Raw genomic sequence first — 26,575 nt, 5'->3', positions numbered from 1 at the left:
TGTTGCTCTTGTTAGGGGGTAAAAATACGGGCGCTGAAGAAGCCATGTGACACATCTGAACGAATCGCGTCTGTGTAAAATTCCACCATTTTGTCTCCGGGATCTCCTCTACTCGTGGATGCAGTTCTTGTGTTTTTGTAAATTTACGCTGATTTTTTCTCGTTTGCAAAAGCGTTCGTATAGACTAAGAGAAGTCTTTTGGAACCATCCAATCTTGCTTTTACACTGGCAATAGGTAATATTCAAATTTTACCATCGTAACGACAGCTGATTATGAGATTGGTGGCAACCTGACATCGCGTTTGCGGTTGTGTGCTGTCGAAAATGCATTGTTGCCGTGCACGCCTCCGGGATCCGCAGTCGTCTGTCGATATCCAAATTTGCTAGAATTGTTAATCATTACAGTAATGTTTGGCCTAAGTGTACCTTCGAACGAATATCATGTTGTTATTGTAAGATTTCAGGAGAGGAAGCACAAGTGACATCCCAGCATGCATTTGTGAAGTGCCGACTGAAACGTTCACACTCACCAAATTATCTTTTATTTATGTAGGGAAAATTGCATCGAACAAACCATAGCAAGTTTGTTTTAGATGCGAGATTTTATAGACGTTAATTTTTGTAGTGGAGTTCTGTTTTAGTGGTCTTGTGTTGGCACATTTTTTTTTCACCCAATAACTGATGAGAGGGGGATAATGTGAAATAATTCTTTGTTTTCCGTTCACTTACAGATTCGACGTAAACTTGATTAGATCACCTAGAATTGCTTCAAAGTTTAACTGCTATGGAGGAAGAAACCCCTGCAGCTGATTCAGCTAGCGCTGCAGTGGAACCGATTTCCAGTGATTCAGAAAGCTGTGTGTCTAACAATGAGCAATCTGATGTAAATGATGACGAGGTTGAGGAGAATCAAAACCACTCGGACATTGAGTCATCATCAGTAATAGCTGATATCCAGCAAGACACATCACAAGTCACTTTACAAGATGTCGAAGATGATGAAGAAAAGATTGATGAACAATCAGAGACTGTTATTGTACCTGGTGTTTGTGACCCTGAGGGTGTAAAATCACCCCGGCATTCAACAACAAGTGACAATAAAAGTGACAGTGATATGGAAGATGAAACTGCGGTTGCTGAGAGACCGGAGGAATCTATAGATACAGTTCATTCAATACATGAAGACACAGAAGAAAATGAGATCTCAAGTAAGGAAATAGTTGAACCAGTTGAGCAAATAAGTGACACTGAAGATGTGGCTGAGACGGATCATTTACAAACTTTGGACACTTCTGTTAGTGAAAATGTGCAAAACACTACCGACGAGTCTGGTGTGCTCAATGATTCTGTCGAGGAGAAGGATTCAGATGGGGAAATTCCCGATGACGATTTTGAAGTATCAGATAAAAGTGAAAATGTTGAAAAGCCAGAGAAAAATGAGGAAGAAAGTGTTGTTGTAACACAGGAGATACAAGAACAGCCAGAGGATGATAATAATGCATTTGATAAAAGTGAGGAAAGTATAGACAAGGACCCAGTTGCCATGGAAACAGAGACATTAGAAGAGGGGGAATCAAGAGAAGATTTTGAAAAACCTATAGACAGTATAGAGCCAACAAAAGAGGTTCTCACAGAAAAAGTTCCTTTACATGAAAAATCACCGCTTCGAGAGGAATCTCCAAAAAGTGAATCTAAGACGGAAAATAAACCCATGCATCATCTCGAGGTGCATGGAGAAGAAGCAGCAGAACTTGACTATGATGAAGAAGTCGTGGAGGACCATCCTACTCAGGAACAAAATAAAACTGAAGAAGATACGTCAGAAACTGACAAAGACAGTCCTCAAAAAAAGGATGCTAACAAAGACAGTGGTAAGGATAGTGAGAAAACAGAGGAAACTAAAAGTGAGGACAAGAAGAAAGAGGCAGAAGAAGGGGCAGAAGATGATGATGAAGATGATGGGGAAGTCAAAGATGATGATGGAGATGATGAGGATGATGGTGAACTTTTAGATGTGAGTGAAACAAAAAATCTCTTTTTAAAAAAAAAAAATTAAATTCAGAATGTCGAAAATGCTTATATGTACACATAATCAATATAGTAATTGAGTTGCCATTATCAATTCTCTTTCACCAAATTTGGTTGTTTTTGGTCATCTGTTGATTTTTACCAGTATTTTACTATCTACATGTATTATCATCTTTTTGCCGGATCATCATGTATTTGCAAGTAAAAATCCCCCATATCTGTCTGACAGTTTCCCTACCAAAATTGTGACTGTTTAAGATGAAAAGGAAACTTGAAATTTGACGAGATCCAACCACTTTGTTGCTTGGAGTCTGAGATTGGTGACATAATGACAACCACCTGTCAATCACTTTCACACCTTACAGTTTTATGTAAATTACAGACAGGACACTTGTGTTCACAGCAATCCTAATCTGTTTTGATGTTTTGTCAGGTATCACTTTGACTTTGAACAGTTGTAACTTATGCCATGGAAATTTCCATACAGTTTCAGAAGACACTGATTTGAAAAGCGACTTTTGTTTTCAAGTTTCGTGCAGTCTTAATATTTGTCTTAACAATCATTGTATCTACGTCATGTGTTGTGATCAGTCAGCTGTGGTCAGTGTGACATTTCAAGCACATTAGTACATGTACATTTTGTATGATTCTGGTAATTGAGCCATGGTTTACTGAGATGTCAATTATTGTACCATGCTCGTACTGCCCATACAATGTATATATATGATTATGAATTATATTAAGTGCCTTTCCACAATGAATTTTACAATACATTATTTACAAAGAGTGTTCCGAGAAAGTAGTTGTAGAACTGCTTGAAATTTGCATAATATCATTGGTTACTTTTTTGAAGATGATGTGGTGGTGGTGGTGAAGGTGGTGGGGGTGGGGGTGGGGTGGGGTGGGGTGGGGTTACACCTTTACCCTGTAAATGTCTATAGATGTCACTCATGACTGGTATTTTGATAATTTATTTGTTATAGAATTGGAGTTATGATCAGTCTCAGATGATGATTTATCTCTTGGTAATGACAGTTACAAGCAAGTGCATGTAGCAAAATAAACATAATTTACTTTTCAGGGGGTGGGGAGAGGAAAGGTGAAAAGTAAGAAATTTATTAACGTGTAAACTGTTGGTTAATTATTAAGTATAGATAAGTGTGTAACTGAATGACTGACTTGACTTTTTTCAGGATGATGACCTAGAAGAAGGTGAATTAAAAGACCCAACTGGTAGAAAACCTCAAGTGAGACCAGTGTGTAGATTTTTTAACAAGGGGCATTGTACGTGGGGAGAGTCGTGTCGATTTCTCCACCCAGGAATCAACGATAAAGGTAATTGCATGTAATGTATACTGTAGTCAACCCAGCTGTAACATTTTGGACCTGGTAGGATAGGGTTGTCGTTGTAAATTCTGTGTGCTATCAGTGCCCTCTTATGTTAGACAAGTTTTGTTGTTGCGCGTTAAAATGATAAAAACTGGTTGTGAGTCACCACATAGTAAGAAAAAGGGGAACACCAAGTTTTGGTGCGTCACTCGGACTCGCTAGAAATTGCGTGCATCAGTGGCATGTCAAATTGACCTAGAGGGCACACTGGCTGACAGTCAGAAATATTTCAAATGATTGTATTCATCCCAGAGGATTAAGGAGGTTACTTGGTAAAGGTATACAATGCAGTTGGGTGTGTTGTCACTACATGTAGGTCTGCACCAGGGGAAGTGATTGCAGGGAACAACATGGAAAAGCACTATACAAAATGTAGTGTAGAAGGAAAAAGACATCCTGGGAACTGTGGTTTTTTAAAGAAATGAACACTGAAATTATTTTAGGATATTTACATGCTTTACTCATTTGTTCATTTCGTAACTTTCATTTTCTGTTTATATTTTTTCTTTGTTGTCATAAAAGATGATATTATTATGTATATGATTTTATTTTTTCAACAGGCAATTACTCTCTAATTCCTGACAAGAATAAACCACAACCACTGAAGATTGGCATGTATGGTGGGTCATCATGGGGACAGGTAAGTTGGTATTGATGTGTACATTTGTATCCTCTCTTGTTTGTCTCTCATGAGGGCGCTCAATACAATGTAAGAATCACTTCCTAACTGCATCAAATTTAGTTACATGTAGCTCAGTGTTAACACCAGACTGGCTTATAAGTAAAGGCCAGCGATACTCTAGTTACTTTTAGTGTTCTGCACATGTAGAAGCTGAAAAATATCACTTGTTGATTTGATTGACAATATGTTGAACTTTTGTATTCTGTCTTACTCTATTGGTAATACCATGGTAACCAATAGTGGTAGAGTGTACCATGGTATGTACCAAATATAGTAAGGGTGTGTTTGCCCTCACACAAAATACAGTACAAATTATGTTGACTTGGTGTTTCACACATGGGACGTTATGTTTTTGAGACAAAGATAGACATATTTCAACTCTAGACACACATAACACACACAGCAGGATCCTTTGTCCAATCACATTGAACACTGATAAGCATTGCTATTCTTTCACATTGCAGTAAAAACAGGTTTTTGATGAACACATTACACATGAACTTGATGATTTTAATGGCTCCATTTGTTTATTATCCACCTGGTAATCAGCATATCAACATGTCTACTTCTACATCCCCACTGTGCACGACACCTAGTTTATAATTGTTTCTTTTGCATTTAAAGTTGTCTGAGCATGTGTAAAAAATGTCACGGTACATGGGTGAAACACCAAGGCAAAGTTATTTGTACTGTAATACCACATACCACAAATGGTTCAAATTTTGGGGATATTATAGCAAATATGAATACGAGTCCTAGAATACTCCTCTCTCCCTTTACTTGGCATTCTGAAACAAGGAATTGTTCATGTCATGTCTTACAGGGCCCTGAGGAAGAACCCTACATTCCACCACCTCCTCCTGAGGAACCACAGATAGAGTCTGCATGGGAACGCGGTCTAAGGCATGCAAAGGAGGTAAGACTTCTATATTTTAGAACCTGACATGTAGATCAAATATTAATTAGATGTTATTCAAAAGTAGTTTTTTTTCATTCAGCCAAGGGAAATTTTTGAGTGACCAAAGGGACCTTTGTCATTACGAGTCGCGAGACTAGTAGTGATGACAACCCTTAGGTCACAAGTGTTTCCTGGTTGAATGAAGAGAAATATTGGAGAATAACATAATTATACAAACGCCAGTACTATTAAAGATAAATCGAGGAAAGTAATAACAATTTTGAACGTTCTGACTCATACATGTATTTCGAACACAGCAGAACCAGTGACATAGACATGTGTTGTGTGACATAGAATGACCAGAGTATATATTCCAAATATTTTTATACACATTTCCATGGTAATTCAATATGGCGGAACCAAGATAGCAATTACTAGTTACCTGCAGTCTCACACAAACTGATAGGTCACACGGTGATGCAGGGACCAGTGAAAGGTGCATTGTTGCATGTTGAACAGGCTTTATATCCCATATTTTTTGTGCAAATGCATACAACTTGGTTTGTGTGTGATATGATATGTGTTACCGTACATGGTGACAGAAGATGACAGAGTGTTGATGAGGTTTGTCCATTCTTGTAACATTGTAGTTGAGGAAGAAAGCCCAAAAGAAGAAAGAACAAGGTTCTGACCTGGAAGACAAACGTATGCCTGGAAGTTTTGAAGAGGATAGAGACCATGACAAGGAGAATGAATATTATCAGAGAGCTAGATACAGGGATGACTATTATGCCAAGTAAGAATTTACATCTTGTACAATCATCTTAAGAGAGCCCAGGTTGTCTGATTCACACACACGTCATGCCATGGCCCATTCTACCAAAACTCAGTTGACACAGGGGCACTCAAGCAAACTGTATTTCTGAGTAGAGTTACAATACAATTATTCTGCTAGTGAACTCTTGTGTCATGCAGATACGCTCAAACTAATTTAGTGGTAAGAGTTTACATCGTGTTTGTCAACAAACAAACAAACACCACTTCATCCACTTCAGGTGTAAAAGAATGGGAAAGCGCTATATAAAAACCAACATTACTATCCAGATGTGTGTATCGAAGGTGACTGAAGTTTAATGTCATACTTCAGTCACACATTTTCCATTATTCATTATGTACTGTAAAATTTGCTCACATGTCAAAAAATGTCATAGCAAGTGTGGTATTTTGCACCATGGCTGTGATCTTGACCTTACCATTATGTCAGAGGGGTTGCAAACGCAATGAGTATACTTCTGTATCAAACTTTTGTTGTGCCATTTATACAAAAGGGCAGTCTATGTCCTAGTGCATCTCAATGAGGGAAAGTTACTCCTCTGCCTTGGTGGTATGTTCTACATAACTGCCAGGATGCAGAACACTACATCTGACTCTTGAAAAGTGAAACTTGAATCAGCCATAAAATTTTGAGTGTTTTTGTTGTGAATAAAACTTTCTATTTTGACGAGTGAAATGGTCAAACTACTGACGAGATAGAATATTTAGGTTATATAAAAATTTCTGATGTCAATTTTTTTGTTTGAAGTAATTGAATCAATCTTTGTAAACCCACAGTTAAGTATTGTCCCCTATGTAAAATGTCTGGTAATTACAAACCAAACACCATCCTCACAGAAATGAAAATTATGACTGCAGTTTTTGGCCAAAGCTCGAAATTTGGGTAATAGAAAAAGAAGTGCTTTCTAAGATTTTACATTAGCATCATTTTACTTGTAAATTTTACTGCTGTTAAAAACATTTTTTCAAATTTTGTATTATTTTGCATTTATGTTAAAAATCTGACTCTGTGTTATTTTTATAGTTATGAGCAAGGTTACTATGCTGAGCCTGAGTCGTCTCAATACTGGCAAGCAGGACAGTATGAAAACTTTAGTGTAAGATGGACCAGAGAACCAGAACAACCTATGCCTATGTATGACCATTACAGGGTAAGAAGTCAATTCTGTGTTCATTTTATCACAACTGTAATAGGGTAAGCAGATTCTCTACCGAAATAGTTTCACTGTGTTCATTTTACTGCGACAGGGTAAACAGATTCTTAGCCGAAATAGTTTCACTGCGTTCATTTTACTGTGAAAGGGTAAACAGATTCTTAGCTAAAATTGTTTCAGTGTGTTCATTTTATCACAACTATAGGGTAAGAGAATTCTTAGCCAAAATAGCTATTGTGTTCATTTGATCATGACTGCTATATTTTTTGTGTATTTTCTGCAAGGAAGACCTTTCTATTTCAGTCTAATGACATGTATTGTGTGATGTTTACATCGGCCACAAAACTGCAAGATTGGCCAAAGTGTTAATAGTTTTGGTATTAAAAGATTGCAAGTTGAAAATTGTTGTCCTGTTGTGCAGAAAGGTTTTGGTGTGAAGTTCCACTTATTACAATTGCAGTGAAAAGTGTCATTTTTCTGTGATGTGAGATCCTGCGATATGACTTTTTTTAAAATTTCGTTTGGTATATAGGACAGGCAGCGAGACCGAGAAAGGGAACGTGAAAGAGAAAGAGAACGAGAGAGGGAAAGAAGGGATCGAGAGAGACCAGCAAGGAAGCGATACTCTCATTCACCTGAAGTACGAAGACGTGACAAACCACGCGACACGAGGGCAGACGTCAGGAATGGACGAAATTACAGGGAGGAGAGGAACGAACCTACCCCAGCAACGAGACGTGCTGATGAGTGGACAGACCCATGGAGAAGATCAAAGTCACCAAAGAAGAGATTGCCTTCTCCTAGGAGATCTCGGTCGCGAGGACGAAGGCGGCGCAAGTCATCGTATTCCTCATATTCATCACGGTCATCATACTCTTCATCATAGTAAGTATTGGCCATCATTGAACAGCAAAGTGGGTTTAGATATTTTTGGCTGAATACACATTCATTTTAGCAACATGTACATGCAGGCAGAACAAATTATGTCTAGCAGGTTTTAGGTCTGTTATATAGAGGATTTGGTGAAGGGTGAGCATTTATGAAAGATGCCAAATTTACAGATTTGAAAACACGGGTGAAGATATTAGGTCAAACATTCTAAACTTGAATAAGGTCTGTTTTACATTGACATTGTGTGAAAAACATTCTAAACTTGAATAAGGTCTGTTTTACATTGACCTTGTGTGAAAAATGACTGCTGGTTGAACCTGGGGTAACTGGTCATTTTGGGACCGTTTTGGCCCGAGACAATTCGGCCTCACCCCTATACTTCTGGCAGCACTATCCAAGACGTTTAGGCATTACCCAAGGCAGTTAGGGATAGGGTTAGTTTATGAAAAAACTAGCACAACATTTAATTACTAGTACTGATTTGTCTTTGGAAGTGATATGCTGGGGTGGGGTGCTGATTTAGTTTAACTCGTTCTTTAATTTGGTGAAGAAACTTGGTAAAATTACCTTGAGGAGCCCATGCTAGCGTTTACGTACATACACGTACATGCAGTCCTCAGAACCATTAAGTTATGAATCAAAGCAACTTTTTGAACTGTGGTCATAATCAAAATATGATGTTGTTTATTCCAGCTCATCAAGATCACGTTCCAGATCATCATCGTACTCTTCCTTATCAAGTCGTTCCAGTCGCTCCATGTCATCATCCGGTAGTTCGTACCGAAGCGGTTCCTACTCACGTTCAAGTTCAAGGTCACTGTCACCAACACCCTCACCAAAGAAGAAGGGTAGTACAAAACCAGCACCCTCTCCAGCTGTGTCATCAGCATCGGCTAACAAAACAGCCGGCAAACAGCCTAGTATTACCACAAAGCCGGCATCTAAGCAGCCTGGTAAACCTCCCAGCAAACCAGTCAGTAAGGCACCTGCTAAAGCTCCCAGCAAACCAGTCAGTAAATCTACTAAACCAGCAGGTAAACAGCCCCCTCAACAGAAACAAGCATCAAAGACAAGGTAAGTTATATACACCTGTCACAATAACCCTTGACATCATTTTTGATTTTATGGATACAGTGTTCCCCTGATTAGTAATCTTATCAACTACTGTGTTGTTATGTATGGGTGAAGGAATTTTGCCTGATTGCAAAGACTAGATTTGCTTTCCTGTTCTGTTGTTTTCAGTGACAATAAGCTACCACCACCTCCCCAAACCAAGAAGTCGGCACCGTCTGCACCCAAGAAACAAGTGTCTAAACCTGGACCTAAAACACCAAGTCCTCGAAGACCATCGGTAAGAGCTATGTGTAACAGTAAAATCTATATGAAGTTCAGTCATTGATTTAAGTTTAAACATCCCTGATTTCAAGCATTGTATATGTTGTATGATGAAAGGTTGTCTGTGCAAATAATGTTCAGTATATTTTCATAAATTTAACTTCATTTTGCACCAAGAAATAGTAATCGTTCACCAAAGCTTTCAACATGGTTTCGTCAGTGTTTTCTATAGTCACAACACATGCATGTGCAAAATGAAGTTGAATTTATGAATATTGTCTATGTAGTAACACTTTCGAAGTTTCGTTGCAAATTTTTATTAGCACAACAGAATACGAATGTAAAGTAATTCATTAGGGCTATAGGCGTCTGTGTGTGTGTGTGTGTGTGTGTGTGTGTGTGTGTGTGTGTGTGTGTGTGTGTGTGTGTGTGTGTGTGTGTGTGTGTGTAAATGACTTCGAGTCATAAAAAATGCCTGACCAATCGCCTTGAGATTTGTTTGAGACATTGCTTTGGGTGTCTAGATGAAAAATTGTTGAAATGGTGGTTGACGATAAAAAGATGGCGTTACTTTGTCATGCTGTAAAAATATCATAATACTGAGATGAAACTATTCAGTGATTTGACAGCACCCCATGAATGATGCACGAGTGCTACTGTAGCATATGTGAGGTATCTGCCCAAGTGCTTGTGATGTTCTTTGTGGTGTATGCCCAGAAAGCTCGGCAGAAAACTCCACAGCTACTCCTAGATTACCCACTGGCACTCATGAGGTCTGTTATGGCTATATGTGTGTATCCAAATTAACAATTTTTATTGGAAAAAAATGCAACTGCATTTACATGATTTGGTGTACATTTGCATACAGCTTTGCAATAATGTTTGTAGTATTGCACTGTAGAGCAAATACCAAAAGTATACGCTTGCATTGATGCAAGGAATCTTTGGGTAAATATGTAATAATTCAATCGTTTTATTCTTCATTGTTAGACCAAGGCTGTCAAGAGAAAAAGAAGCAGAAGCCGAAGTGTTAGTAGTTATAGTAGTCACAGCAGTCATAGTAGTTGGAGCTCCTTTAGTTCACGTAGCAGGTCACGATCTTTGTCGTCGAGGTCACGTTCTCGTAGCATGAGTGTGAGCAGCGTGTCGTCTGATTCTAGTATCACCTCCAGTAAGTCCAGTGCTAGTGCTGACTCAGAACACATGTACAGGGATCTTGCTAGTCCTGTGTCTTCTGCAAGCTCAGAGAAGGCTACTCCACCTCCAGCTAGGAATGGTGAGTTGACTAAATACATGCGTGGTAATTAAGTGTGGAAAAAAAAAAAATCTCGGTTTCTCAACATAGTGTGCTTTGTATGTGGTAACTTAGAGTAAAAATGACTTCAGTTTCATACCTAAGTTGACTTTTGAATAGTGTCTCAGGAACTATGGTACATACAGACTGAAAAATCTGTGATAATGGAGCTTAAAAATGATGTCAGTTTTATGTCCAAGAGTGCTATTGTCCTAATTCTCAGGACCAATGACAGATATAGACTAAATTCTCTTAAACTGCAGTAATGATTTTACCTCATGGTAGGGGGTCAAAATAGAACAAGAAGGTGGACTTATTCTCATGCGTACCTATAGTAATGCATGGAATGGAAGTCATCATGTTGACCAAGAAATTGCATGATCCTTATTTTGATGATGTGCCAAGTCAGTTTAATTTGATTTCAGCTACCAAGAGTTGGAAGTGTCTATTATGAGATTGAACTTTTTTTATTTGAGAATATACAAATTGACCTTTGACCCCATAGCTTAGAAAATTGTATCTGGAGTTAAGAATATTTTATTTCAAATCAGTCTTTATGCCAAGGGCAATAGGTAGGTCAATTGTACCAGTGTTCCCCAGTCACATTATCTGTGCTTCCCACCAAAAATTTAAGAATAACATACAGAAGTCAATGCAACTTTTACTGGCCTGAACCCCCATCACTGTCCCAAACCCTAGCAAAAATACCGATCAAGTGCTGTCAGTTAGAGATGAATAATACTGTCTCTTTGTCCTAGAAGTCAAGCCTCCTAAGAAGACGTCAATAGAACCCAAAGAATCACCCAAACCTCCACCTAAAGAACCACCACCTCCTGCACCCAGAAGTAAACAGCCATCTGTGAAGAAATCGTCTAGTAAGAGTGACAGTCAGTCAGGTCCATCCAAATCATCATCGAAACCACCTAAATCAACAGAATCCAAAGTGAAGGTGAAGAATGAAAAATCCGCGGATGTTTCTAAGTAAGTTTGGTTCTCAGTGAATCTGAATAGTCGATTTTCCAGTTCCAAGATGCATTGCTTGAGAGGATGTCGTTTATGTTGTTACATTTAGTCTTGTTTTTGTCTTTATTACATTTGAAATAACATTTTCATATTTCAGGAAATAATGGAAGACATGTTGAACTCTTTGATTATGAGAGATTTTATAGAATAAAAACTAAACACCATCAATGACAGAGAGTGATTTTACAGGTGAACCCAAGGTATTGTATAGAGAGACACGTAATGCATCTTGGAACCGGTAACAGGTCTATCGAATTCTTTTAAGTGATCACCTATTTGTTTCCTATTATTCTTGTTTTTTTGCTTGAATTGTTCTTAGTAAGACATGATTCCATGTTGCATCATGTTGACACATCCTACAGCTGCCTGATTCTAATTATCAGTTATGTTCAAATCTAACATGTATGCTAGCCAATCAAAACACACCTTACAGTTAGTTACCAGTAACAATGTCTCGTTTGAACATGACCAGCAATGAAATTGCTCCACTTATGTGTGGTATAATGTGGAAAGTAACCTATTTCTTACCCTCACCATAATCACAGAACAAAGCCACCTGCAAGTTCAAGTTCAAGCTCCCAGGCTTCCTCTTCCAGACCGAATCCATTGAAAATCAGTGCCCACAAAGATATCAAACTGACTCTACTCAAAAAGGTATGTACACGTACAAGTTGTTCATGTATTACTTTCATTCCTCCATGTTAATCTAAGACACTAGGGACAACTTCAGGTTCAGGTGCAGAATACTTGGATTAGTGTTTGCATATACAAAATATTTGGGTTGTCAGTGGCCGAGTGGTTAAACCACTTAATTGCCTCTTAACACTGCGGTCAGGGTTCAAACCCATTCAGGGTTTGCTTAAATTTACCACACTGTAAGTAAGAAGAGTGTCGTTCAGTTTGACTCTATCAAGCAATGCAGGTTTTTCCCTGGGTACTCGGTTTCCTCCTGCACTAAAACTGAACCTTCGTCCTGTTATTGGGCAATGCCTGTTGGATGGTATGTAAATAAAAAAAATAAAAAATTAGGATTAGAATTATAGTCTGTGTGGGATTTCAGTATAGCCTCATGCACACCTGCACAACTAATGTAAATACAAACATACAAAAAATGTACCATGTTAGCAGACATCTATTATTCCAACTTTCACAGCTTCATTCTAGTGCTACTCATTACATGTACATTTGTATTATTAAGGACCAAATGATAATTTCAGTTGGTTTTTTATCTCTACCAATTTGAACACCCATGTAATAGGCTAATGACATGACATAGTCGATATCTGTAATTCATATTTCTAATGCATATTATGTACATGTATCCAAAACGCCTGCTCAGTGTTCTTCTCCTTCAGTGGCCCCAGACTTGAGTTCCCACCTTGAAGTCATTTTTCCAAGAAGGAGGGTGCTGCCCTCTGTGTCCAAAGCATATAATCTGTTCTCTAAGTGGATGATGTCTCTGTGATTTAAACAACTTATTCAACAATTATCATTGATTTGTGGCCCACTTAATAGTTTTACAAATGGGGCATAAATGCGTCAAATTGTCTTCTTGCTAGATGCAATGCTATATAGCAGAAAGAGGGAACAATAGGGAACTTGCAATCCAGACTGAGCATGCTCAGGCGCAAAGGACTATGGGATTATTTGTGGTTATCGTAATACCTAATCTGGAGCTACCGATAAAATAAACCTCCCACAGTGTCAGTGGTCAGGGTAACTGCATTGATCATTTGTGGTTGCAAACAATACAGTATTGTTTAGAATACCAATTCATTAGCACATTTCCCACGATGCAACATTCAACATGGCAGGTTTGCAAGTTCCCTATTTAAAGACAAGTGATTTCAGTAAATTTGCTGAAAAGTAAAGAATTTTTATTTTCTATTGACCCTCTTTCTGTATGTGATGTATCATAACTTTCAGCCTGCTGAGAAGCCATCATCAACTACACCATCAACAGCAAGTAAGAAAAGATACACAGCCTCTGGTGAAGGTGGTCCACCAAGTAAGAAGGCCAGACCGCTATCTCCTGCTACTAAAAGTATGCCAACATCATCATCAGACAAAGGTAAGGATTATGGACTATGTAAAGCAGGCCATGCAATTTATAACCTAACTCTTTACATTGAGGAGAAAATCTGGCTAAGATGACTTATTTGAATCACAAAAATTTGTTTCAGTGATCTTTTTTAAAGTTTGCCCCCCAAAAGTGAAATCTTTCTTGACTTCAGAAATTTGTGAAAATCATGTACAACTGACTGGACGTCATGCCGCTGCCCAGTCAAATTCATGAGCAATGGATGAAGCAGGCTAGTTATTAGTGCCTACATTTTTTTGTATTTACCATTGGTAATCCTACCACTGCAATAAGGTGCTGGCAAAAACAACCAGATGACCCAACATCGTAATTAATGTCAGTATGAAATAATGTTTACGCAATCGATATGGGTTTTGCAGTCAAGATTGTACAGCGTCAAGGCCCAACCTTGAGAGGGTTCATAAGCTGTACTAGCAAGGTCCACAAAACCCATCCCTGGTTTGTGAAGGTTTTATCATGTATCCTATGGAGCTTTTAAAAACATTAGCAAACATAATAATGGTTCGACAATTCCCGCAACTGGCCTTATTTGGGCAAAATGTGCCTGGGCAGGATATGGCAAATTATTGCATAAATGTGAGGGCACTGACCCTGTTGCCCACTGAATTACAATGGAGGCGGTATGGATGTGACACTGGGTATATGGTAGGGATGTTTATTACCAGACTGCTGTTGCCGAAATGGAGTAAAGTTTATAGTATTGTTTCAGTCATCTTTAGCTCAAAAGAGTTTGTCATGTTTCCTTAAGTAGTCCCTGAACATCATCTTTCTCTCGATCGTTAATGTTCTTTTCATTCTTTTTTAGACCGTAAAATACCAGCGAAGCCATCGTCTACTGCAAAGAAACCCACAGCAAAGGATGTGTCAACCTCCAAACCCTCAGGTACCAAACCCTCGCAATCTCAACCTGCCAGCAAACCAGCAAAACCCCCAATGGAAAAGAAAATGGCAGCGCCACCATCAAAACCAGCTGCCAAACCAGCGGCACCTGCGCCCACAAAATCTGGTGCATCTGGATCTTCCAAATCCAAGACTACATCACGCAGAGAGGAATTGTTGAAGCAGTTGCGAGCAGTTGAGGATGCTATTGCGAGAAAGCGAGCAAAAATGCAGTAATAGACACTCGATAATTTCTGCTAACCAGTCTGGTTGTTTTTTTCAAGTTCAGGTTGACAAGATTTGTTGACTTTCTATTTTCAGGAGATTTATACAACTGCCAAAATTGTGCATTTATTGCATTTTTTAAAACGTCTAAAATTATAAAACTTAAAAAAAAAAAACAGGAAAGAAAGTAAAGTACAAAGGGATATCTTTTTTTTTTCAATGCAAAATAATAACATCACAGTATAGTGGTACAGTTTTGAAATAACTTTACGTCCTGTATAATAGAAAGCAATTTTTTTTCGTCTTAATTTTGTGATGTATGAAATGTTTGTCTTTTATTTCTCCCAAGATAACACAGTGAGAGGTGTCTGGAAGTAAGACTCCTCAAGTTGTTGTAACGAGGACTGTAATATTTGAGAACAGATAATGTCCACTCTGTAGTAAGGTGCAAGATTTTCAACCATTCGTACATTTAAGAACTAAAGAAAAAAATTGATCTGGTAATTCAATAAATTCAGCCAGGAAAAAAATACCCAAAATTGCTTGTAAAGTCATGAATTATAGAAGAAAAATGTTGACAAATACAAATGATGGAATAGTCTTTAAGTGTTTGTACTAGGCAGGATAGAGGAAAGTTTCGGAGGATTAACGAGATGTATTAAAATAGGAAATATCAGTATTGTTTTGTCATAAATGCCTTTAAATGGTTTTAAAACCAGGGAATGCATTTTTTCTTACCGTTTTGCACCATGCATTTCGACTGAATTTTAGTAGTGAAGGTTTCTTCATTAATTGATTAACCAATGTGGTACAATAGCCGTCAACTGGTGCTTTGAATTATATCTGATAAATTTTCTTGATTTCCTACTCCCTGACAAGTCTGTCTGGCAGTGTGCCATGCTGCCATCAACCTATCACGACATATCTTGCTGTCTACTGTCTGCCATGCATATGTTTTTGTATACAAGTTGTATCTTTTGTGTTTCGTGCAAACAAAGTGCCATAATGTTTCTTGGAAACAAAGCACCATGTAGTTTCATGCAAATGAAGCACCAAGTAGTTTCATGCAAATGAAGCACCATGTAGTTTTATGCAAATGAAGCACCATGTACTTTCATGCAAATGAAGTACCATGTAGTTTCATGCAAATGAAGCACCATGTAGTTTCATGCAAATGAAGTACCATGTAGTTTCATGCAAATGAAGCACCGTGTAGTTTCATGCAAATGAAGCACCATGTAGTTTCATGCAAATGAAGCACCATGTCGTTTTATGTAAATGAAGCACCGTGTAGTTTCATGCAAATGAAGCACCATGTAGTTTCATGCAAATGAAGCACCATGTAGTTTCATGCAAATGAAGCACCATGTAGTTTCATGCAAATGAAGCACCATGTAGTTTCATGCAAATGAAGCACCATGTAGTTTCATGCAAATGAAGCACCATGTAGTTTTAATGCAAATGAAGCACCATGGCACAAGTTGTGTTCCAGTAATGAGCTGCAAATTTTGAACAACTGCATGGACATCTTCAGTACTCTATTTCAGAAAACACTCCTTTTCTCAAATGCTGTCTTGTAATCATTTGAGATGCCTTTGTGATAAATCAGCTATGCATATATCCCCAGTTGAAAGGAAAAGAACATAGAGTAAGAAGTCGAGTTGCTGTGCCCTCAACGGTCTTGAAAGGGATTGGCTGATGTGTGAGGGCACTCTAACATGGCATACCTTACAGAAACTGATAAGGCAAGTTAATGTGGAGTTTCAATGAGGTGATTTTACAGAAGCTGGCATTGATTATCTCAGATATATACTTTTCTGTTTATTCCACTCAGTATCATATGGACGAAAAAAACCCAAAGAAGTGAATGTTGAATACCTACATACCAAAACGATAACTCTTATCTATTCGTAGTGCGCATCTTCAAAAACCTGTTATTTTATACCAACATTTTAGACTTTGTGTTGGAGAAGTGATAATCACTTTGGGTAAATGTAAAACAAATGACTCCAATTACTTATTCGAAAAAAAGAGTGGAGACTGAATTGAAAAAAGAAAGAAAAGGACTGTCATATAGACAGTGATGAATTGATACAAAGGGGGTTGACATGTAGGAAATGCAGTTCTAGGCTATCAGAAAACACTTTTTTGGAAAGTCAGTTTCGTTGTTGTCAGATGTCAGGTTTTTCTATTTAAGTTGATGTTGAGATGATTTGCCATTATTGTGAGTTCTTTGTGAATATGTCCTGAACATCCCTGCATCTAAACGTTTGTTAGCTATGACGAACTGACTGAAATATTGAGATCGTTTATAGGATAGATTTTTATACTGTACAGCATACTTGGATAAAATGAGAACAATGTATGCTGTCAATTTTTGTTGTATTTTTAAGGGAGCATAATTGTAGTAGCATTGATTTATAATCATCATTGTGTTTGCGGATATCAATTAGGTCCGATATAGAGTGGGATTAGTCATGTGTACATGTGATTTGAAAACAGCTATGTAAGAGATCACGGGTCAGACCTTAGGGTGGGGGTGGGTCATCCAGAGTTCACCATCAGTAGTCTTTGAGACTGTAGCTGTAGGTTTAGTGGAGAAATTTGAGAGCTGATTAGCAGCGGGTCAGAGGTTACGGCAGTTCGTCAGGGGTCAGACTTTACTATCAACAGTCAGTGAGGTCGCAGTTCATCAGGCCTTTTATCAAAGGTCAAAGTTCACCTCGGCTGTTTGGACTAAGTTCTGAAGCTGTTTGTCCAGTGTCAGATTTCTCCATCTCCAGCTGTGAGAGGTCAGAGTTCACCATCAAGGTTAAAAGTTCAGCATCTGTGGTACAAATGTTTCAAGTGATTATGGTAAGTGCTAAGAATAAAGTGAAAAGAACGATGTGCTGAAAAATAAACCTCAATAATTCTTTCCATTTTTTAGGATATGTTGTATTTAAGAGTGAGGCTGTCAAGAGAATGGTACATCTGAAAACCAGCTTGTATTTTACGTACTCACTTTCCTTTGTTATTTTTTTTGGATGACCCAGGTAAAATAACTGTTGTCAACATAATGTCATGTAGGGGGTAATATGGACAAGTATGTTTTGTGTGCTCCAATTACTTCTTTCACTACTACCTGCTATTTCAATCTTTGAAACTAAAGGTGTGATCACATCAAATGATTGCAGTAAACTTTTATCCAGTGTACATTTTGAGATGAAATATAAATGCACAAATGAAATACCCAGCTACACTCTGTATTTGTGTGTGTGTGTGTGTGTGCGTGCGTGGCGTGCGTGCGTGCATGTATGTATGTGTGTATGACAACAATGGAAACTATCATTGCAAGTTTGGCACTACCCATGTTGTAATCATTTATTGAATGTAACAATATATAACTGAAGGAATACGTTGTGATATAATAATGAAATCACTTTGAGAACTGATCTATTAGGACAAACAAAAGGCTGCCAAGGATATTTTTAGCTAGAAGTAAATACCTCTACCAAAACACATCAACTTACAGACAGTAAGTAGAGCGCCAACATGGCAAATTTTGGAAAGGCCTATTCCAAAGATGTATCTGTATTGCAGCTGTTTAAAAAGAGTTTAGTCTTATTTAAAAGTCATTCTGTAGAGGTAATATTTTATGGTGGTGTGTGAATTGAGACGTTTCAAGTCGTCCCTATGGTATTATTTCTTGTATGACAGCTTTCGTTACGTGTACATTGTCATCGTGATTTTCCGTTCATGAGGTTGAATCTCAGGCTCGATATGTGACTAGTATTATATATTGTCCTGCAGTGTGAATTTGATTCTGAATCTGAGACCAACTTCATACACGTCAAGACAAGCATGTTTTGAAATGAACAATATAAATAAATCTTCGAAATTTTGTGAATGAGATACACGGAAACCCTATTAGCTGTCTTTTGCCCTTTATGCACTCATAAGTGACGTCATAGCTGACGATATTTTATAATTAGGCCAATGTAAATACACCAGCAAAATTCTCTTAAATTAAACAAATTTCTAGAACTCATGATGACATGTGAATTTTGGTTGATGCGATTAGTACCAGACCTATACAGTCTCTGTTTTGATGAGATGAAAACAACTCTGTCCAGGGTTCGCACGGTCCTGGAAAACCCTGGAAAACCCTGGAATTTCAAACCCTCCCTGGAAAACCCTGGAAAACCCTGGAAAAATGCGCCCTACCCCTGGAAAACCCTGGAAAATGATCATTTTCAATCGATCGATTAATATTGACGATCGTCATGTCCGTGCTCGAGCCACCCATTCATATGATTCTGAATCTCGTAAATGTGAAATCGCGAAAATATTTTCAAAGTCTTTCGCCACGCTGGGTGATGAATCAAAATTCACGCCGATTGAACCCAGACAGTCAAGCGATCGTTCCACGAGACACTTTGCCCCACAGACCGTGCGTATTAGTTGAATGGGCGCCGCAGTGTTCCTTTCGATCTTGCATATATTGCTACTCCGTACATCTCCCAGTCGTCATTTCAGGGACATGATATTGTAACAGTCCCGGCCGGGGTAACATGTACAGTAGGTCTGTTAACAAGATTATCGTAACACTGTAGCGAGTATCAAAGCATCATCAACCTCGATTAGAAATTGTTACAAGTTCGGCGCACGAGTCGACTGATACTACAAGCTAGGGCTATAGAGAAGTGCAGTTGAATTTCCGGGTTGTGGAAGTACGGTTGTGACTTTTATTTTGTCGATAAATGGGTATTTGTGTTACATGTTCTAAAAGAATAAACTACTGTTTTATGTTGTCGGTACAGTAACATTCGTCAATGGTCAAATTTGAGTTGAAATCGCGATGTTCCGCAACTCGTGGCATCGGTACATAAACATCGAGACGCAAGCGATGAATGTATTCAGTTATTCATAGCTAGAAATTTCGTTACGTAAATGACGTTTTTATTCTAAATTTTGAAGAAAAAAATTATTTTAGGTGGCTTATAAATCTAGTAACATCAAACCAAACAATAATGAGGACAAACTTTACTTTTTGATTTATTTTTCTGGATATGTCTGAATTAGACTGACGAATGCTGCGACTCAATCTTACACGAGCAATGCACCAGCTTGACGAAACGGCTACTTAGCTAGGGGTAGGACAGAGGTTTCTCCGTTAATCTTAGCGTGTAAACGTGGTTTTTAAATCAATATCTTGCATAGTGTCGATTGTCTTTAAAATGTTTTGTGACATATGGGAACTGTTGTTGATTTTTCTCGTCCACATCAGACAATTAGATGTCATTCAAAAAATATACTTTAGTGTCAACACCCCTGGAAAATGGCCAAAATCAATATGAATACGCCTGGAAAACTGACGAAAAACCCCTGGAAAGTCCTGGAATTTTGTTTTGCTTTAAGTGTACGAACCCTGTCTGTCCCTGTCATGGGAAGTAGTATAATGTGTACAATTGGCTGTTTCCGCCAAGCAAGCTATGGATTTTGAGTTGTTGTAAATATACGCTATTATTGAGCGCCAAACCCTGCATCGATAGGAATGGCTGTACCAGTTATCTGGTCAGCAGCAGGAGAACACAGAAATGCTGCTAATTCGCCAATCTGTGGAGAGGAGATAGATAGATAACGTCATAGAACCAATAAGTATTAACTATCAAAACACCTTGAATATCTTCACTCGTTTATTTCAACATGAGATGTTGAAGTGGGTTGTTTTGATGTTCCTGGTTATTGGTAGAATATAATTGTTGAACACAGAAATTGTAAGAACAAGTGAGTGGCAGGGTTATCGAAAGTGAAAGAATAGAAAATATAAGATAAAGTTCAGAGTGGCTTTTTTATAGAGAAAATCTGGAAAGTAGTATATGGTTATTTTCCAACAGCGTCAGGATACATTTATATACCCTTACCAAGATATTATTTTTTTAATAAGAAAAACGAACTTGACATGTTAAACCCGTCTTATCAGAACGCTGTTATTCTTGTATCAAATTACACAATATTACACAAGACAACATTACTATTGTATTAAGTGGTGGATTCCAAGTAATGTTAGATTGACGATACCCTGAATACAAAGTAAGGCAACATTACACTCTCCTACTTACCTGATCGGTTTCTATGTATTTGCCGGATGGGTTTAACCCCTTGAATAATTGTTTCTTTACAGGAGGAGAAAAAGGACAAGGGAATTAAAAACCTCTTGAATGGTAAATTTAATGTGTGTTTTTGTTATATAGGCTTAGGCCTTACTCAAGTGATTTATGGAAATATGCAAATTTTCCTTGTACATTTTGAGATATTACATCATTATGATTCGTGGACAATTAGCTATGCGTCAAATCTAAGTTTTATATCGGTATTTGACATCATGTACGTCTGTTGTTGAAATAACAAATGTGTTCAATTGAAATAGCAAAGCATGTTAACGATAATATTGTAAAGTAAAATGATGAATATTGGAGTATTCATATTTTTCTTTATAAAAGAACATTACAACGACTGTATTGATATTTTCTACCCATAATTATTCAATTATTTGATATATAATGCTAATCCTGGTCATATACACTGCAAAAAGAAGAGATGAGGGCCTCACATCATAACTGATGTGGTAACACTGATTTATAATGAAAGCAATTCGCCTGACTTACGTCTATCTCTTCTTTGGGTTTTCCCGTCTTAATGGAAATCTCTCTAGTCATGTTTTTCGCCACTGTAAACATATAGACAAATATATATATATATATATATATATATATATATATATATATATATATATATATATATATATATATATATATATATATATATATATATATATATATATACATACATACATACATACATACATACATACATACATACATACGTACGTACATATACTCAGGCATGCTTGGTCATACATACGCACGTGATTAATGGACTAGGATTATTGAAATATCAAATTCAAAATGTTGGTTGAAATAACATAAAGGAAAATTAAATTAACTAACACATCTATTATTGTTCGAACGTAAGTCAAGTGGTATCAATTTTTTTCAAAACGTTGAGATCATAATATGCAACAACTCACGGGTTGTATTTACAAGAGCTGGACAAATGGCATTACATGTCACTCCAGAACCAAGGGTTTCCAATGCAACTACCTGTTAATTAAAACACACGCACGTTATGTGTCAATTAGAAACAATAGACCCCTGTCTAGGACGAAACCTTATGCGTAAGAATGCAAACATATATAGATATGTGTGTCTAACTACCAGAGACTTCTTTATATCACTAATTGTAGTGATTTTATACTTGTAAATTATGAGAGAGAGTATATTATGAGGGAGAGAGAGAGAGAGAGAGAGAGAGAGAGAGTGAGAGAGAGTGTGTGTGTGTGTGTGTGTGTGTGTGTGTGTGTGTGTGTGTGTGTGCAACATCACCTATATCGGACAACACATTGGACGAACCTTTGTGAGACCATTCATTGCATGCCTAATTGCTGTATAAGCAGCACATGTAGTATATCCAGTGAGTCCAAAGATTGAACTGATGTTGATTACCCGTCCCCATGCTATGTGTATAAATATAAGGAAATAAAAATAAACAGACATTATGACGTAATTATTCAATTATTCAAATTGAGACTACTTAGTTATATTATACCTTCTTTAAAGAGACACGTGACACTTGTACATGATAGAAGGAGTAACCATTTCTGATCCTGTATGTCTTCCGTATTCTACTTATAATTACCAAGGTCTAAATAGGTTTGATGCACATTGCTGATAAATTTCTAATCTACAGTATTTCAACATTGAATATTGAATATTTTCATCTGGATAGGACCACTAGGTAACTGATTTGCTATTGTTATTATTGTTGTTAGTGGTTTTTTTTTTTTTTTTTTTTTTTTTTTTTGCTGTTACAATATAATTTTGAAAGTAACAGTGTCCACTAAAATACATTTAATGACATTACTATAAATTTCTACTTATTGAAATAAACTTGAGCAGAGAAATAGCAACTTAAAACAAAAGTTACAAAAATTGTAACCTCTAAAGTTAGCTAACCTTTTTGTTTCATGTTCGCCAAGGTCAATTGCGTTAGATAAAAGCCAGCTGTCAAATTAACTCGAAGGCATTTTTCGAAGACGTCAATGGGTATTTCTTCAATTGGATTTAACGCAACCGTTATACCTGAAAATTTGCAAAATAAAAATGATGGATATGGAAATAAGTTATGTCTCATCTGCGTATTTCAAAGACGGTGACTTAAGCTTCAAATAATTTTGCTTCGTATATCCACTTCTTCAGAATAGATGTACTTACCGACATTATTAACAAGTATATCCACTCTGTCAGAATAGATGTTCTTACCTGCATTATTGACAGGTATATCCACTCCATCAGAATAGATGTACTTACCTGCATTATATACGAGTATATCCACTTCTTCAGAATAGATGTACTTATTTGCATTATTGACAGGTATATCCACTCCATCAGAATAGATGTACTTACCTGCATTATTAACAAGTATATCCACTCTATCAGAATGGATGTACTTACCTGCATTATTGACAAGTATATCCACTCTATCAGCATAGATGTACTTACCTGCATTATATAAGAGTATATCCACTTCTTCAGAAGAGATGTACTTATCTGCATTATTGACAGGTATATCCACTCTATCAGAATAGATGTACTTACCTGCATTATTGACAAGTATATCCACTCTATCAGAATAGATGTACTTACCTGCATTATTGACAAGTATATCCACTCCATCAGAATAGATACACTTGACATCTTCGTAAAGTTTCTTTGTTGAAGTCAAGTCACTCAGATCAGCTGAGATATAATGAGTTGGTATTCCATATTGTCTGCCAAAGATGTAAAAAGGAATAGAGAATGGAAAAGCTGTCACTTATGAAATACTTCAATTAGTTGTTGTATATGATTGCATGTTTTGTGACAAGGAGCATTCAATTGTTTTGGTGTAGTGTACATCTTAATAATTGTACATAAGTAGTCGTAAATTTTAGAAATATAGTAGTTTGAATATTTGTGTCAGTGAGTGAAATAGCTGATCTCAACTTAATCGTACAAACATACACTTATGTAAGACAGATTGCAGTCTGTACTAGAAACAAAATGTTTTATTGATATTGTCAAACTTGAAAATATGTCGTAATTTTGTTTCTTGAAAATATTGTCCATGAGAAAAGATTGATACATAAGCAAGCAGAATCTTCTTATGGAATTTCTTTAACCTTTGGCGATAACCGTGTAAAAATACAGGTATACTCAATTGTTTATCACCTACTAAAAATAACATTATTCGATAATAACTTGACCATTCAAAATAGAAACAATTATTCACTATGCAAGTATATCATTAATTGAGTACAACCACATCAACATACATTTCAAGTTCCGTCTTTAATTTGTTTACATGTTCAGGTTGTCGGCTGCCAGTTAGTATAAGAGAACACCCCCTCCGTGCAAGACTTCGGGCTATAGCAATCCCAATACCTCCCGAGTCACTAGATCCAGTTACCAGGGCAACCATACCATGATGTGTTTCAGAATGATTCTGTAAATAAATGAGAACTGTACATAAAGCAGTCATCCAGGTATATGTGTGAAACGAGAGAGAGAGAGAGAGAGAGAGAGAGAGAGAGAGAGAGAGAGAGAGAGAGAGAGAGAGAGAGAGAGAGAGAGAGAGAGAGAGAGAGAGAGAGAGAGAGAGAGAGAGAGAGAGAGAGAGAGAGAGAGAGAGAGAGAGAGACCTTAGACATATGGCGGAATTGTACTTTTTTTTCAAAATGTCAGCCTTGGCGCCCTGACTATATAGAGACTACACAGTGAAGAAAGCAAATTAATTGTGTCATTGGCCTTGCACACAAAAGAACATATCAAAGTTGGAGAAAGTACCATGGTCAGCAGCCAGATTCGTTTGCGGTGACTATAATCGACTTAGCAGTGTAACAATTATGCTTGAAAATCGGTGACGTACATTAGAAACTTGTAGAAAAGCTGCTAAACTTACAAATCTATACAAAATCAGAAAAGGTGAACTATATGTCACTGCAGCTAAGAAACGTCTTTCACCAACTAAAGTACACGACTCCATCCAGCTAGATACACCTGGATTTAAAAACTGAAATGTTAAAGAACTCATTTTTCACCACAACAATTGTTGACTGGAATTCACTACCCTCTTCTGTCATCTAATCGCCTTCGACATATTTATTCAAGACAAGATTCTTAACCCTTGACCCCCCCCCCCCAGTGGCGTGATACTCCTACGGTGGCGGTGCCAATTAATTATGCAGATCCAGATCCAGATTAATTTTCTCTGACAGAATTACCCTAAAATGCAGCTAAAGTTGCTGTAATTTGAGAGCACTATAGCAATGTTCTGTAGTGGTCCGTGCTCTAATCAAACATTCAATTCTTGTTTTGCGACACCATTATGGTAATGTTTCGGGGTCTTCGTAAAGGTCATTCAAGTAAACTAGTGTTAGCTTACCGTTGAACTTGATAGTCCTCTCACTACAAGGTACATACTTCTTAAATCTCTTCTTGAGGTGATGCATCTCGAGAGAGACATTTTTAAGCAATTCTTAACACTAGAATTTGTAATGGTAAAATCAGACTGTAGAGTGACCTATATGCAAATGCAATGCTATGTTAATTCACTGGGGTGATGGGTAGCATAGAATTATGGTCTAGCAAACGAGGTCCGGTGGCAAAGCATAACCTATGGCCATTTTCTAAAGACAAATATGTATGTATGTATGTATGTATGTATGCTATGTATGTATGTATGTATGTATGTGTGTGTGTGTGTGTGTGTGTATGTATGTATGAGTGTGTGTGTGTGTGTGTGTGTGTGTGTATGTATGTATGTATGTATGTATGTATGTATGTATGTATGTATGTATGAATGGATGTAGGTGTATATGTATGTATGTATGTATGTGTGTGTGTGTGTATGTATGTATGTATGTATGAGTGTGTGTGTGTGTGTGTGTATGTATGTATGTATGTATGTATGTATGTATGTATGTATGTATGTATGTATGTATGAATGGATGTAGGTGTGTATGTATGTATGTATGTATGTATGTATGTGTATGTATGTGTGTGTGTGTATGTATGTATGTATGTATGTATGTATGTATGTATGTATGTGTGTGTGTGTATGTATGTATGTATGTATGTATGTGTGTGTGTGTGTGTGTTTGTGTATGTATGTATGTGTGTGTGTATGTATGTATGTATGTATGTATGTGTGTGTGTGTGTGTGTATGTATGTATGTATGTATGTATGTATGTATGTATGTATATGAGACTGTAAGTACTATACAATAAATAAAACATGGATTGTTTTACAATTACCTCTTACTGTCTAAATTTATAAGAACAAAGTCAAAATGGTTGTGTTTTAATTCTATCTGTAAGATTATCTTTCTGTGTTATAGTTTACATTCAGCTGGGTTCTTTACCCTTAAGTTAATACATTTACTATTATATACTGTACGTACATACGTCTTTAATGCAATTGTGGCAGGCATTTATGCAGCACATACATAATCTAACTAGTTGTCGGAGGTATCTTCTCCTGATGGAGCGGAGGGGAATAAATCACGGACCAATACTTAAATATTTACTATTTAGGCAATTTCGTTTCCTTGTCTGAAAGTATTTTTAATTCACTTATAAAATTGAGTTATCAGACCAATAGTTTTAACCCTGGCTCTTATAGATTGACAGGCGATAACTAGGCATTGATGACATGTTGTGAACAGTCGAGTATAAATATAATCTCATGGTTTTGTCACAGA

At 37.1% G+C, this 26,575-nt stretch overlaps 2 protein-coding genes across 2 annotated transcripts; one reads left to right on the top strand and one right to left on the bottom strand.

Annotated features, from left to right (window-relative positions):
- Nucleotides 1-102: 102 nt before the first annotated feature.
- Nucleotides 103-17,920, top strand: LOC144438027 (uncharacterized). The gene is made up of 15 exons (XM_078127059.1): nt 103-235; nt 732-2,014; nt 3,222-3,363; nt 3,978-4,057; nt 4,923-5,015; nt 5,648-5,793; nt 6,856-6,982; nt 7,518-7,870; nt 8,570-8,950; nt 9,119-9,227; nt 10,202-10,487; nt 11,267-11,486; nt 12,074-12,182; nt 13,455-13,599; nt 14,435-17,920. Exons 2-15 carry the CDS (start codon nt 785-787, stop codon nt 14,743-14,745), a joined length of 3,732 nt encoding a protein of 1,243 aa, XP_077983185.1. The 5' UTR covers nt 103-235; nt 732-784; the 3' UTR covers nt 14,746-17,920.
- On the bottom strand, nt 17,390-25,324 carry LOC144438026 (D-beta-hydroxybutyrate dehydrogenase-like). Its single transcript, XM_078127058.1, has 11 exons — nt 25,258-25,324; nt 24,775-24,872; nt 24,149-24,318; nt 23,481-23,605; nt 22,791-22,916; nt 22,188-22,291; nt 21,806-21,878; nt 21,384-21,445; nt 20,838-20,891; nt 20,143-20,331; nt 17,390-17,560 (listed from the first exon to the last, which is right to left on the bottom strand). The coding sequence occupies exons 1-10, from the start codon at nt 25,322-25,324 to the stop codon at nt 20,239-20,241; spliced, it is 972 nt and encodes a 323-aa protein (XP_077983184.1). The 3' UTR covers nt 17,390-17,560; nt 20,143-20,238.
- Between the last annotated feature and the right edge of the window lie 1,251 nt (nt 25,325-26,575).

The sequence above is a fragment of the Glandiceps talaboti genome, chromosome 7 (assembly GCF_964340395.1).
Source record: "Glandiceps talaboti chromosome 7, keGlaTala1.1, whole genome shotgun sequence".
In the NCBI taxonomy this organism is placed as follows: Eukaryota; Metazoa; Hemichordata; class Enteropneusta; family Spengelidae; genus Glandiceps; species Glandiceps talaboti.
The sequence above is the reverse complement of the archived record's forward strand: the minus strand, read 5'-3'. Positions and strand labels throughout refer to the sequence as shown.